The sequence below is a fragment of the Phyllobates terribilis genome, unplaced genomic scaffold (assembly GCF_046119375.1).
Source record: "Phyllobates terribilis strain yellow unplaced genomic scaffold, ASM4611937v1 Scaffold_9__5_contigs__length_417890890, whole genome shotgun sequence".
Classification (NCBI taxonomy): Eukaryota; Metazoa; Chordata; class Amphibia; order Anura; family Dendrobatidae; genus Phyllobates; species Phyllobates terribilis.
The window spans coordinates 360,911,073-360,925,679 of record NW_027362769.1 but is presented as its reverse complement, the minus strand read 5'-3'; the positions used below and the strand labels follow the sequence as shown (position 1 = coordinate 360,925,679).

General features: G+C 50.7%; 5 protein-coding genes across 5 annotated transcripts; all 5 read left to right on the top strand.

Moving 5' to 3' along the window:
- Nucleotides 1-230: 230 nt before the first annotated feature.
- On the top strand, nt 231-542 carry LOC141161109 (histone H4). The gene has a single exon (XM_073645883.1). It carries the CDS (start codon nt 231-233, stop codon nt 540-542), a length of 312 nt encoding a protein of 103 aa, XP_073501984.1.
- Nucleotides 543-2,654: 2,112 nt separating this feature from the next.
- LOC141161108 (histone H1.11R-like) lies at nt 2,655-3,476 on the top strand. Its single transcript, XM_073645882.1, has one exon. The coding sequence runs from the start codon at nt 2,703-2,705 to the stop codon at nt 3,357-3,359; it is 657 nt and encodes a 218-aa protein (XP_073501983.1). The 5' UTR covers nt 2,655-2,702; the 3' UTR covers nt 3,360-3,476.
- Nucleotides 3,477-4,868: 1,392 nt separating this feature from the next.
- Nucleotides 4,869-5,285, top strand: LOC141161107 (histone H3). The gene has a single exon (XM_073645881.1). It carries the CDS (start codon nt 4,875-4,877, stop codon nt 5,283-5,285), a length of 411 nt encoding a protein of 136 aa, XP_073501982.1. The 5' UTR covers nt 4,869-4,874.
- A 2,077-nt stretch (nt 5,286-7,362) lies between these two features.
- On the top strand, nt 7,363-7,674 carry LOC141161106 (histone H4). Its single transcript, XM_073645880.1, has one exon. It carries the CDS (start codon nt 7,363-7,365, stop codon nt 7,672-7,674), a length of 312 nt encoding a protein of 103 aa, XP_073501981.1.
- Nucleotides 7,675-12,840: 5,166 nt separating this feature from the next.
- Nucleotides 12,841-13,253, top strand: LOC141161105 (histone H2B 1.1-like). Its single transcript, XM_073645879.1, has one exon. It carries the CDS (start codon nt 12,862-12,864, stop codon nt 13,240-13,242), a length of 381 nt encoding a protein of 126 aa, XP_073501980.1. The 5' UTR covers nt 12,841-12,861; the 3' UTR covers nt 13,243-13,253.
- The last annotated feature ends 1,354 nt before the right edge of the window (nt 13,254-14,607 follow it).

Below are 14,607 nucleotides of genomic sequence, written 5' to 3'. Positions count from 1 at the left end.
AGAGCAGAAGCTGGAAAGAACTGCAGAAACTGCACAATGAGCGGGAAATTCAAACTCCCCAACAGTTCTGTGTTCAGCCAATCAGCAGAGGAAGGAGGAGCTAATGTAGATTCTGTAAGACCCGCCCGGGAACCTCCTCCTCTCTGCAGTCCTCTCTCTGGTCCACCTATACGCTATATAAAAAAGGAATCAGTGACGTTTCAGCATTGATTTCTGATCTCTAAGGGAAGATGTCTGGTCGCGGTAAAGGAGGGAAAGGTCTCGGGAAGGGCGGTGCCAAGCGGCACAGGAAGGTGCTCCGTGATAACATCCAGGGCATCACCAAGCCTGCCATCCGCCGTCTCGCTCGCAGAGGAGGCGTCAAGCGCATCTCCGGCCTCATCTATGAAGAGACTCGCGGTGTCCTGAAAGTCTTCCTGGAGAACGTGATCCGTGACGCCGTCACCTACACCGAGCACGCCAAGAGGAAGACCGTCACCGCTATGGACGTGGTGTACGCGCTCAAGCGCCAGGGCCGCACTCTCTACGGCTTCGGAGGTTAATTGTATTCTCTGCTCCATCCTGACAACCCAAAGGCTCTTTTCAGAGCCACCACATCTTCTAGATGAGAGGCTACAATCTCCTGTTGTGGAATAATCCCTGTGCGTGTGTGAATAACAGTACAAGCTTTATACGCTGTTCAATAGGAATTAATTTGATGACTCATTATTGAGAAAGACGTTTCAGAATTCTGGCACTGAAGAGTTATTACCATTAATAGTGTGTTTTTGGAATGATCTAAAGTCTATGAGCGGTTCACTGCGTCCTATACAGGAATCTGTAGATCTCCCGAGTTATGGAAGCAGTATCCGCTTTCTGTAATACAAGGTACATTCCTGCTCCCATCAGTAGCGATGTTCCGAGTGCTGCTTGGAGAAAACCTTGAATGACGGAGTGAAGTTTATTCTCTATGGAGACCTAAGATCCTGTGATTTAGGACTGGGCTTGTATCCGGCTCGGTTTATATGCAGAGTACGATGCCCCCTGGTCTCTGTATCCTCAGTGGGGGAGAGCTGCCCCCAGACCAGATTGCGATCTCCGCTACAAAAAAGGAGCCGGAAATAATCAGACGGACAAAATACAGCTACTGAGCGGGAAACGCAAAACCGCTAACGGATCTGTGATCATCCAATGACCAAAAGACATAGGCAGACGCCGACCACTACCCGATACAGAGGGGTTCCTCCATTTAACTCCTTAGTGACCATGTGTCTGCTTGTAAACTCCTGAAATATACTGGTACCTTGTCTGTTCTCTTTGTGCAGCCCCCACAGATTTCTGGAGATGTTGTTCGCTCTTACTGGTCTTATGTGGGAGATAATACATACAGTATAATGAACGTGGCTCCTTCAGCGTGTGAGATTCATACCCCCACGCAAATTAAATACAGTGCAGGCTGTTCTATGTACGGCACACACTGCTTTATATACTGCACACACTGCTTTATATACTGTACTCACTGCTTTATATACTTTACAAGCTACTCTAAATACTTTGAGTTACTCTATATACTATACAGACTGCTCTATATACTGTACACATTGCTCTACATACTGTACAGGCTGCTCTATATACTGTACACACTGCTCTATATACTGTACACATTGCTCTACATACTGTACAGGCTGCTCTATATACTGTACACACTGCTCTATATACTGTACACACTGCTCTATTATCAGTGACACTTATAAGGCTGCTGATCTGGGCTGTACAGATGTGGAGTTGTGCAGTCTGTGCACTATATACAGCTGTGCTCTGTGTGTAGACGCTGCATTTTGTGTCTTCTCTCAGTATTTCAAATTTTACACAATAGTGGGGTCACATAAATACATTAATATCTCACAGTTATCTCACCGGAGATGTTTATGTGTTTGGTTGGGGGATGAGTTGCATTGTGAAGCTGGCGCCTTATCAGAGCTCTTCCCTCCTTTACCAGCCGCAGCGTCACAGCTTCACACAGGGTCAGACACGATATTACACAGGTGATTGCAATCAGCCCCCTATGTGGATCATCTACTGATGTGGATACGTGTTCACCCCCCAATACTCTGCACATTCGGGGTGTACTTATATTACAGGTCAGGGAGGTGGCAGTCAGCGGAGGCCATCGCCTGTGTTACCCTTCTGGGCTCTCAGCAGCTCCAGGTCGTCCCCACATCGTACAATCCGCTTCCTGTACGATGGATATTGTAGTAAAGATCCCTGTGATGGTGACAAGAGCCGGGAATAGGAGGAACGAGCTCCCGCAGCAGTTTTATCTCCCCGGATACACAGTGATGCGCAGATCGGGAGGACGGCGGCGATGATCCCGGGACCTCCTCTCGGCTCTTTCCCGGCATCTCTGCTGGTGACGGCTACAAACGGTCAGTGGAGATGATGGAGAAGAGGAAGCGACGGAGAAAGCGCGCTCTGCTGTCCGGTGTTAGCCGGTAAAGGGCTTTTATCCCGGGCAGGGAAGCACAAGGGGAGAGCGGAGCTTCACTCGGGCTCAGCTGGGAGGAGGCGGGGCCTGTGTCAGTGTCAGCCAATAGATGCTCAGGACGATGCTGCTCAGCAGCCAATCAGTGCGCAGTAAGCCTGTACATATAACAGGCGCCTCCAGCTCCGGCCTCAGTGTTTTCCTATCAGGAGATATTTGTGTTCTAGTTCCGCAGCACACGATGGCCGAGACCGCACCAGCCGCCGCTCCCCCTCCCGCAGAACCGGCCGCCAAATCCAAGAAGCAGCCGAAGAAATCCGCCGCCGGGGGCGCCAAGAAAAGCAAGAAATCCTCCGGTCTCGGCGTCTCCGATCTGATCGTGAAAGCCGTGTCCGCCTCTAAGGAGCGCAGTGGGGTGTCTCTGGCCGCCCTGAAGAAGGCTCTGTCTGCCGGAGGATACGATGTAGAGAAGAACAACAGCCGCCTGAAGCTGGCCGTCAAGTCTCTGGTCACCAAGGGCGCCCTCCTCCAGGTGAAGGGCAGCGGCGCCTCCGGGTCCTTCAAGCTGAACAAGAAGCAGCAGGAGACTAAGGACAAAGCGGCCAAGAGGAAGTCAGCAGCTGCGACCAAGCCCAAGAAACCCGCTGCAGCCAAGAAAGCCGCCAAGTCTCCGAGGAAACCCAAGAAGGCTCCGACCGCGGCCAAGAAGAGCCCGAAAAAGGCCAAGAAGCCCGCAGCAGCTGCCAAGAAGGCGGCCAAGAGCCCCAAGAAGCCAAAGGCCGCTCCGAAGCCCAAGAAGGTGACGAAGAGTCCGGCTAAGAAAGCTGCTAAACCCAAAGCTGCCAAGAGTCCTGCTAAGAAGGCAGCTAAAGCAAAGAAGCCCGCAGCTAAGAAATAATCCAAAGCTGCCCTGTTATTACACCACAAAGGCTCTTTTCAGAGCCACCACCTTGTCCCCTGCAGAGCTGTATGATCAGAGCCACCACCTTGTCCCCTGTAGAGCTGTATGATCAGTGCCACCACCTCGTCCGCTGCAGAGCTGTATAATCAGTGCCACCATCTTGTCCGCTGCAGAGCTGTATGGTCAGTGCCACCTCCTTGTCCCCTGCATAGCTGCATGATCAGTGCCACCACCTTGTCCCCTGCATAGCTGTATGATCAGTGCCACCACCTTGTCCCCTGCATAGCTGTATGATCAGTGCCACCACCTTGTCCCCGGCAGAGCTGTATGATCAGTGCCACCACCTTGTCCCCTGCATAGCTGTATGATCAGTGCCACCACCTTGTCCCCTGCATAGCTGTATAATCAGTGCCACCATCTTGTCCGCTGCAGAGCTGTATGGTCAGTGCCACCTCCTTGTCCCCTGCATAGCTGCATGATCAGTGCCACCACCTTGTCCCCGGCAGAGCTGTATGATCAGTGCCACCACCTTGTCCCCTGCATAGCTGTATGATCAGTGCCACCACCTTGTCCCCTGCATAGCTGTATGATCAGTGCCACCACCTTGTCCCCTGCATAGCTGTATGATCAGTGCCACCACCTTGTCCCCGGCAGAGCTGTATGATCAGTGCCACCACCTTGTCCCCGGCACAGCTGTATTATCAGTGCCACCACCTTGTCCCCGGCAGAGCTGTATGATCAGTGCCACCACCTTGTCCCCGGCACAGCTGTATTATCAGTGCCACCACCTTGTCCCCGGCAGAGCTGTATGATCAGTGCCACCACTTTGTCCCCGGCAGATCTGTATGATCAGTGCCCGTATATCCTGCCGCTTCTAGATTATAGTGTGTACAGGGAGCGGCTCCAGTGTTATAATGAATAAGCTTTTCCCCACATCTCCGCATAGAGCTGCGCTGTGTCCCGATCACACCAGTGCAGGTGACCGATCAGTGTAATCAATGGAGGGAAGGGGCCGATGTCCTACAGAAATCTAATTCTTACATCATCCTAATCAATCACCACTTGTAACCTGCGTCTTTATTAGTGAAAGGATTAGTGTGCGGTTATTACTTCGATGTGAGAATTGGAGAACCAGTGATTTGACTGATGATAGAGTAGACCCTGTACAGCTCCGTGTACTGGTGACATAGAAGAACAGTGACGACGGCGGCTCCTGCTGTAGAAGCCGCATGTAGACATGGTGTGACCCTGTGCCAGTATCCGCAGCCAGAAAAGAGAGAACAGAGACCCTGCCCCTCTTTTTGAGGGCGGGATTAATGGGCGTTGGGATGATTTTGTGAATAATGATTGGTCGCGGATATCACACTATTTTGGGGCCTTAGTTTAATTTTTGAACTAGCCAATAGAGTTGTAGGGGGTGTGTTCACATGACGCGGTAACAGGAGCAGAGGAGTATAAATATCCCGCTCTCTCCGCTCCTCTCACCACTTCTGTTCTCCTCTATACAGAGCTATGGCCAGAACTAAGCAGACAGCTCGTAAATCCACCGGAGGGAAAGCTCCCCGCAAGCAGCTGGCCACTAAGGCCGCCAGGAAAAGCGCTCCCGCCACTGGCGGAGTGAAGAAGCCTCACCGCTACCGGCCAGGGACAGTCGCTCTCCGTGAGATCCGCCGTTACCAGAAGTCCACCGAGCTGCTGATCCGTAAGCTTCCCTTCCAGCGCCTGGTGAGAGAAATCGCCCAGGACTTCAAGACCGATCTCCGCTTCCAGAGCTCGGCCGTCATGGCGCTGCAGGAGGCCAGCGAGGCTTATCTGGTGGGGCTGTTTGAGGACACAAATCTGTGCGCGATCCACGCTAAGAGGGTCACCATCATGCCCAAAGACATCCAGCTGGCCCGCCGGATCCGTGGGGAGAGAGCTTAGATCCGTCCTACACGTCTGACTATAACACAAAGGCTCTTTTCAGGGCCACCAAATCCTCCATAATAACGAGCTGATCCCTCACATCTGCTTCATATTCTGCTGAGTGTTCACTTGTGCTCAGTAACATCAGGGGCGCTCAGTTCTCTTCTCAGTCTGCAGTTGGTATCTGGGGAGATTATTCCCTCCAATGCCGTTATATGGGTGTGTAGAAATGATCTGATGACTACACGAAGTACATTCTACTCATTCAACCACTTAATATTCGTATCCCCACTAGTTTTCGCACCGATCCTGCCGCACATCCAATAATATCAGCTTTATATAATGTATTAGGAGTCTGGACTGTGTTTTGAAGGAATAAATGCGCAGATTTCTTGGTGTATATGATGCGATCATTATAGGACGTCCATTATCCAGCGCTATCTCCTGTGAACACTCGCTGACTCCTATCAGCCGCACGGGTCTGATCCTGGAAACGCATCAGGATTAAGAGACTAATATCCTCTGCAGCTCTCTAGTAGGTTTATCTAGATAATATTAACCTACATTTTATAAAATCCCCGCCTCCTTCTTTCAAAGTTCTCTGTAAACTGCAGTATCTCGTTTCTTTATATTCCCGGCACTCGGAATATTGCTGGTGTGATGGAGTCACCATTGTTAGAATCAGTTCTGCACTTTGTATTATAGAAAGCGGATACTGTTCCCTCGATCCTGGAAATGATAGAAATTCCTGTATGGAACCAAGAGACCATTGATCGCTCAACACAAGCAAATTTCCTGATATCCGACCGTCCTGAAACCACGTGATCCAGAAGGACAAAGAACAGAAAAAGCCATCAGCCCCTGAGCGGGAACTTCCTATTCGGTAACTATTAACATTAGCTCCTCCCCTTCCTCTGCTGATTGGCTGAACACAGGACGTTAGGGAGTTTGAATTTCCCGCTCCTTGTAGTTTCCGCAGCTTCTACATGTAATTGTGTTACTACTTCTGCTGTGAAGAGAAGTGTCCGGTCTATAGATAAACTCCACTGAGCACATTCATGTAATCATCTTCCAGATCACAGTGTATTCTCCATTGGATATGGGACCACTGGAATGAGAATCAATCAGCTGCTCAGTGATTATGTTATTTATACGGTTCCTTTTTTATTTGCCCAATCTGAGCTGTTGTCATTATCTTCTATAGGAAGATAACAAATGTTCTCTAAGTGCAAATCCTCAAATGAAGAAACAAGTGATATCTGAGTTTTATGATCTCTGTCAATTACAATACAAGTGTTATTAGGAGAAAGTAAATATTGTCATTTCTGATGAGCGGAAAATCCCAGTGGTGGCAAAATATTTAGTATCGGAGCAGTGCTGCTGACCGCGGCTTCCTCCCTGCACTGTCCTTAGAAGAGGCAATAATCCTGGCTGCCACAATCCTCCTCTGATCGTGTCCAGGCATGGTCACATGCTGCTGCTCCTGGCAAATCACCGCACCCCAAGAGCAATTCTATCAGAAGTGACAAGCCCGTTTTGGAAACGTCACAGAGCTCAGTCAGGATCCTATAGATTAGTCACCGGGAGCAGCCAGAATGTCACATGTATTAATACATGTAGATTGTACAGAATGAAGCCATGGCAAGGGATGATGAGGGGAGTAGTAAGATGCGGAAATGACCATGGAGATGTGAATAGCATGTTAGGAATATGCTGGTATGATGGAAGTGGGGGTTAATCACTGTCAGTGCCGCTATCTGTATTTTCAGCAGTGATCTGATGCTTCTACTCAGCTGCATCTCACTTGCAGGAGGTTGGTGTCGTGTCTGCCCTTTTATTTATAGACTGTATCTGACACATTTCTCATCACAGGGAAAAATATATATTAGACGCTGCGGAAACTGCACAATGAGCGGGAAATTCAAACTCCCCAACAGTTCAGTGTTCAGCCAATCAGCAGAGGAAGGAGGAGCTAATGTAGATTCTGTAAGAGCCGCCCGGGATTCGCGTCATCTCTGCAGTCCTCTCTCTGGTCCACCCATACGCTATATAAATTAGGAGCCCGTTTGTTTTAGCATTGCTTTCTGCTCAGAAGATGACTGGTCGCGGTAAAGGAGGGAAAGGTCTCGGGAAGGGCGGTGCCAAGCGGCACAGGAAGGTGCTCCGTGATAACATCCAGGGCATCACCAAGCCTGCCATCCGCCGTCTCGCTCGCAGAGGAGGCGTCAAGCGCATCTCCGGCCTCATCTATGAAGAGACTCGCGGTGTCCTGAAAGTCTTCCTGGAGAACGTGATCCGTGACGCCGTCACCTACACCGAGCACGCCAAGAGGAAGACCGTCACCGCTATGGACGTGGTGTACGCGCTCAAGCGCCAGGGCCGCACTCTCTACGGCTTCGGAGGTTAATTGTATTCTCTGCTCCATCCTGACAACCCAAAGGCTCTTTTCAGAGCCACCACATCTTCTAAGTGAGAGGCTACAATCTCCTGTTGCTGTGCCGGGAGCTGATCTCTACTGTGCACTGGTGATCTCTGTATTCTGGCTGGTAGATCGCTCAGGTGTCCGGTTCTCATCAGTGTAAGTTTTGTTCTTCCCATATTGGGGAGAACGGCGGACAGTAATTCTAACACTAGTGAGATAACACTGATCCGCGGTTACTACAGAACATTGGATCCAGGTCCTGCAGAATGTGATTCTGCTACATATTTCCACGCCAGATCCGTGTGGGTTCCAGTGAGCAGCAAATATTCACTAAATATTGATGTATGAGGCAGCTGGATGGGTAGATGGACGCCCTGTGTACCCGGTATGTAGATTCCTATGTGATGACCGCGTTCTGGGATGGATGGCGGCCTCTGAATATTCTCACCAGAACAATAATGGCGGCTTATCCTTCACCGGCCGATCAGGAGAACGGTCACCGTGTTTGCGGGGACAGATTGCTCCGGAGAGCAGGACCCTGTATTGTCAGTGGGGTAGAGCTGCACCCAGATCTGATTGTTCGGATTGCAATCTCCACTACAAGCAGAGGGGCCGGTAATAATCCGGCAGACCTAGAACAAAAGACTGAGCGGGTGATTCAAAGCCACCAACGGATCTGCGATCAGCCAATGGCCGAGACCTCAGACCAACACCCGATACAGGGGGGTTTTCTCCATTTAACTCCTTAGTGGCTGTATGTCTGCTGATCCCCGCTTATTCATGCTTTACAGATGCGGCGACTGCCCCCACCCCGGATCCAGAGCGCTCACATCAGGCTCCTGGAAGAACATATAAGGCTTGTTGTTTTAGTTGGTCTTTGGTAGGATCGGCGCTGACACCACAGGGAATCCGGATAGAACATTACGTGGCTGAATGAGGAGCCTCCTGCCTGTGTGGATGGAGCGAAATAGAAGCACTGACAGGGATGAGCCCCCTCTCCCGCCATCCTGTAACCGCAGATTGAGTTCAGCTCTCAGAACCCAGCGCCAAAATAACCGGCAGATAGAATGATCTTATTGAAGTAGGACTGTGCAGTGATCGGGACAGATCTAATCTCTCTGCACAGATCCGGAAAGCCAGCTGCACGTCTTTGGGCATGATTGTCAACCGTGTAGCGTGGAAGGCTGTGAATTTTATGGAATGGCTTAGAAGTAGCCGCACTAAATATTATATGAACATCTTGCTTCTCCGCTCATGAGCAAGATCCCCCGTATATATCGCTCAGTAACATGTAGCAGGATCAAATATTCTTTTCACGCCATGAACCTCTGCTCCATGGTGATCGCAGTATAGTATGGATCGTGTGTACATAATTATATCTATATACGGTCTGGAGCAGGTGTTAGTAGACACTAGTGTGGACCATCGGCCGATATCAGTGGTGCCGGCTCTTATGAGCATGTGGTGACGCTTAAAAGAGCCTTTGGTTGTACCAAACCAAAAATGAACCCCAGATACACATAGATCTGTGTGCGCCAATGGACAGTGATCAATTTGCTGGATCTTGGACCCTTATAGAAGCCGCAGTGCCCCCATACAGTGTGTACCTGCCTATAGGGGTACAGTATGCTCATATGGATGAATATGTGGCATATGGCTAAGATTCCTTAATGGCTGATTACTACTAGAGAGCCAAAAGACTGGAGAGGACACAGCAGCAGCCACAGCTCTGGTGTAGACGGGGTGATGGCGGAGCGGTCATCAAATAGGAGTCTACATACAAGGTACACAGGGCGTCCATCCATCCAGCTGACTCATACATCGATATTCACTGTGAATATTCGCTGCCACCTGTAACCCACACGGATCTGATCCGGAAATATGTAGCAACTAGCATCAACTCATTCATCTCAGGCAGGACCTGGATCTAATGCTCTGTGGTAAACGCATCACAACGGGTATGGACTGTGTGCACAGAGGTATATATGTACGACCACCCCCTCCCCATACACCCGTGTGTAATATTTATGTTATAGATCAATGAGAAGAAACATCACCCGAAGTCAGCGGTGTCAGCTCCAGAGGTGAAAGACTGGGGGAGCAGACAAGACACCATCTCATCTGGTTGATGCGGCTTCAGTCTTTATACCCATTAACCTTCGCTGAACCCCGGGTCTTCTATCAGAATACTGCTCCCCTAATCCGGAAAACCTAGAGACCTAGTATCCAGAGGCAGTCTAGAGCAAGCGATCGTTACACAACACAGATCGTCCTACAGTCGCCAGTACTGACCACATACTGCATGAAAAAATCAGCCACAAAGCGGAAATTTCAAATCTTTCAACCAACCAATCATCAAGTCACAGAACCAACCGCCATACACATCACATGACATTAACCGGAATCCCGGATCAGAGTTAACCCATTAGTGTTAATGTAAACAGTTGTATAGGACGATCTTTGTGTTGATTATAACGATCTCTATCTCCAGTAACTCCACATTCTCTAGGTTTCTCGGACTAGGGGAGCAGTATTCACTGATAGAAGACTCGGGGTTCAGCGACGCTCTGGTCGCTGGTTGATGCATATAGTGTAATCGCTCTATCCAGATGCTGGGATGTGATCTGGAGACTGGTAACCTTTTCGGCAGATTGCAGCACATTCAGTTTTGGGGACAAAGATCCTGACCAGGGAAGACTAACCTGCCTTTCCAATTGGATCCCTTTCTTCAATTACGCCCCCACCTCCAATGGGGAGTTCGTTTTTTTTTTCTCTGTATAAAAACCTAAGATTCTGCAGTTATTGGGCCCTGATTAGTACCAGGCTCAGTGTATGTGCAGGGTACGAGATCCTTTGTGCGGCTGCCTGTAATATTGGTAGCTGTTACGGCCTGGGACGTGTCTGTTATACACTCCTGACATGTGCTGGTGTGTCTCCTCCGCAGTCTTTCACTTCTAGAGCTGACACCGCTGACTTTGGGTGATGTGATGTGTCTTCTTATGGATCTATAACATAACTATTACACACAGTGGATGCGGGGAAGTGGTGATACATATAGCTCTGTTCATACAGTGTTGTGATGCGGTTATTACAGAACAGAAATCCAAGTCTTGCCATGAGATGAATGTGTTGATTCTGCTACATGATATTTTTTCAGATCAGTGTAGGATGCAGCAAATATTCACTGCATGAGGCAGCTGGATGGATGGCCGCCCTGTGTACCCGGTATGTAGACTGCTATGTGATGACCGCGGATCTGTTTAGGCAATGAGTAGTAACCAGATATAGGGGTTTCCTCCTCCGTTTAACTCCTTAGTGGCCGTGTGACTGCTGATCACACACATGCTTTACACAAGCGGCTCCTTCCCCCACTACAGACCCGCAGCGCTCACATCAGGCTCCTGGTAGAACATGAGAGACTTGTCTTAGTCTGTGGTGGGATCGGAACTGACACCACAGGGAATCCGCAAAGAATAATACACGGGTGAGTGAGGAGCCTCCTGCACGTGTAGATGGAGCGGAGAAGCATCAGATCACTGCTGAATATACAGATAACGGCACTGATTGGAATTAACCCCCTCTCCCCCTACATGAGAATTGTGTGGAGCTCAGAAAACCCAAGCAAAGTAATCGTCCAATTTATAGGTTAAATGAAATAAAAAAAAAAATTGACTGGACTCCATGCTTAACCGTCCCCTACGCAAATATTTACCAGTCATCCCTTGTACACTGCTGAATATACTAGATCACTGCACCATCACCACACCAGTAACAAGTAGCAGGATCTACCTGTGCATTTAATGCTTCTACTCTATAGTAAACAATGTATCGTGTAGTTCTATCTGACGCTGCAGGCGATGGTTCTCTTATCCACCAGCGGTGCCGGCTCTGATGAGGAGGATGTGGTGGCTCTTAGAAGAGCCTTTGGTTGTTCGGACAGATGTGGAGGAGCGGCGCTCACTTGCTCTTGCTCGCCTTGCTGCTCTCGGTCTTCTTGGGCAGCAGCACGGCCTGGATGTTGGGCAGGACGCCTCCCTGGGCAATGGTCACCCCACCCAGCAGCCTGTTGAGCTCCTCGTCATTGCGCACCGCCAGCTGCAGGTGACGGGGGATGATGCGGGTCTTCTTGTTGTCCCGGGCGGCATTGCCGGCCAATTCCAGGATCTCAGCAGTCAGATACTCCAGCACAGCGGCCAGATAGACCGGAGCGCCTGCATGGGGCATTATAAAGAGAGGGGGGGGGGGGGCATCCTGCATGGGGCATTATAAAGAGAGGGGGGGCATCCTGCATGGGGCATTATAAAGAGAGGGGGGGGGGGCATCCTGCATTGGCCATTATAAAGAGAGGGGGGGGGGGCATCCTGCATGGGGCATTATAAAGAGGGGGGGTGACATCCTGCATGGGGCATTATAAGGTGGGGAACAGCCTGCATGGGGCATTATAAAGGGGGGGGGTCAGCCTGCATAGTGCATTATGTGGGGGGGAACAGCCTGCATGGAGCATTATAAGGGGGGTCAGCCTGTATGGGGCATTATGTGGGGGGTAACAGCCTGCATGGAGCATTAAAAGGGGGCGGCTGTATGGGGCATTATGTGGGGGGTAACAGCCTGCATGGAGCATTATAAGGGGGGGACAGCCTGTATGGGGCATTATGTGGGGGGTAACAGCCTGCATGCAGCATTATATGGGGGCCAGTATCCTGTATGGAGCGTTATAAGGGGACCTGTATCCCGTGTGGAACGTTATATGGGGGCCAGTATTCTGTATGGAGCCTTATATTGGGGCCAGTATTCTGTGTGGAGCGATTCACCGGTTTCTGAGCTATTGTGGAATTTACAATAGATATCACTCATGTAATGTAAGAAGTGAAATCTTTGCATTGTACTATATATATATCTCCTCCGTATCTCTGCATCATGAATGTGGTATGTGTTAAAGGGGCCCACTGAGACTCTTTCGCCCGGGGCCCATAAAAACCTGGAGACGACCCTGTGTGGAAACACCAATAAGACGCAGAGGGCGCAGCTTACACAGGTCACATGACTTTCTTACCCAGTAGGAGAGGAGCAGGCGGCAGTGCTCATTTGCATGTGTGGCTATAAATACCGCTGCGCTGGAGGAGCAGGAACATTGTTCTCTCTTCTCGGAGTTGTGATCGTTGTATACTCACCATGCCTGATCCCGCCAAGTCTGCGCCAGCGCCCAAGAAGGGCTCCAAGAAAGCCGTCACTAAGACTCAGAAGAAGGACGGCAAGAAACGTAGGAAGAGCAGGAAGGAGAGCTACGCCATCTACGTGTACAAGGTGCTGAAGCAGGTCCACCCCGACACCGGCATCTCCTCCAAGGCCATGGGCATCATGAACTCCTTCGTCAACGACATCTTCGAGCGCATCGCAGGGGAATCCTCCCGCCTGGCTCACTACAACAAGCGCTCCACCATCACCTCCCGGGAGATCCAGACCGCCGTGCGCCTGCTGCTGCCCGGAGAGCTGGCCAAGCACGCCGTGTCCGAGGGCACCAAGGCCGTCACCAAGTACACCAGCGCCAAGTGATCTGCTCCGTCTGCTGCTCCGCCATCACCCCAAAGGCTCTTCTAAGAGCCACCACCCCGTCTCCATCAGAGCTGTGGCTGCTCCTGTGTCCTCTCCCGTCTACATCGGAGCTGTGGCTGCTCCTGTGTCCTCTCCCGTCTACATCAGAGCGGTGGCTGCTCCTGTGTCCTCTCCCGTCTACATCAGAGCGGTGGCTGCTCCTGTGTCCTCTCCCGTCTACATCGGAGCGGTGGCTGCTCCTGTGTCCTCTCCCGTCTACATCGGAGCGGTGGCTGCTCCTGTGTCCTTTCCCGTCTACATCAGAGCGGTGGCTGCTCCTGTGTCCTCTCTCGTCTCCATCAGAGCTGTGGCTGCTCCTGTGTCCTCTCCCGTCTACATCAGAGCTGTGGCTGCTCCTGTGTCCTCTCCCGTCTACATCAGAGCTGTGGCTGCTCCTGTGTCCTCTCTCGTCTCCATCAGAGCTGTGGCTGCTCCTGTGTCCTCTCTCGTCTCCATCAGAGCTGTGGCTGCTCCTGTGTCCTCTCTCGTCTCCATCAGAGCTGTGGCTGCTCCTGTGTCCTCTGCCGTCTACATCAGAGCTGTGGCTGCTCCTGTGTCCTCTGCCCAGAGCTGTGGCTGCTCCTGTGTCCTCTGCCGTCTACATCAGAGCTGTGGCTGCTCCTGTGTCCTCTCCCGTCTACATCAGAGCTGTGGCTGCTCCTGTGTCCTCTCCCGTCTACATCAGAGCTGTGGCTGCTCCTGTGTCCTCTGCCGTCTACATCAGAGCTGTGGCTGCTCCTGTGTCCTCTGCCGTCTACATCAGAGCTGTGGCTGCTCCTGTGTCCTCTGCCGTCTACATCAGAGCTGTGGCTGCTCCTGTGTCCTCTGCCGTCTACATCAGAGCTGTGGCTGCTCCTGTGTCCTCTGCCGTCTACATCAGAGCTGTGGCTGCTCCTGTGTCCTCTCCCGTCTACATCAGAGCTGTGGCTGCTCCTGTGTTCTGTCTATTCACAGGGTAAATGGCAGGTGGCGCTAGTAGAGCTGATTAACTCTTTCCTAGACTGATAGTGAAACCTATGAATGAGTCCTTCACAGCTCTGATCCTTTCAGTAATCTTATGAGCGAGTTGTCCTGTGTTCAGTGGCTTTTTACTCCACCCCTTGCTCCCCAGATCTGATATTCCGGGGTCTCCTTCATCCGGTATAACATGATTCGGTTAGTTCATGTTTCTCCGAATAACATGAGACATTTGTGTAGATTTTATCTATAATTCCGGACACTTCTTTTCACAGCGGAAGAAATTACATCATTACATTTAGAAGTTGTGGAAACTACAATGAGCGGGAAATTCATAATCCGCAGAGGAAGAGGAGGAGCTAATGTTAC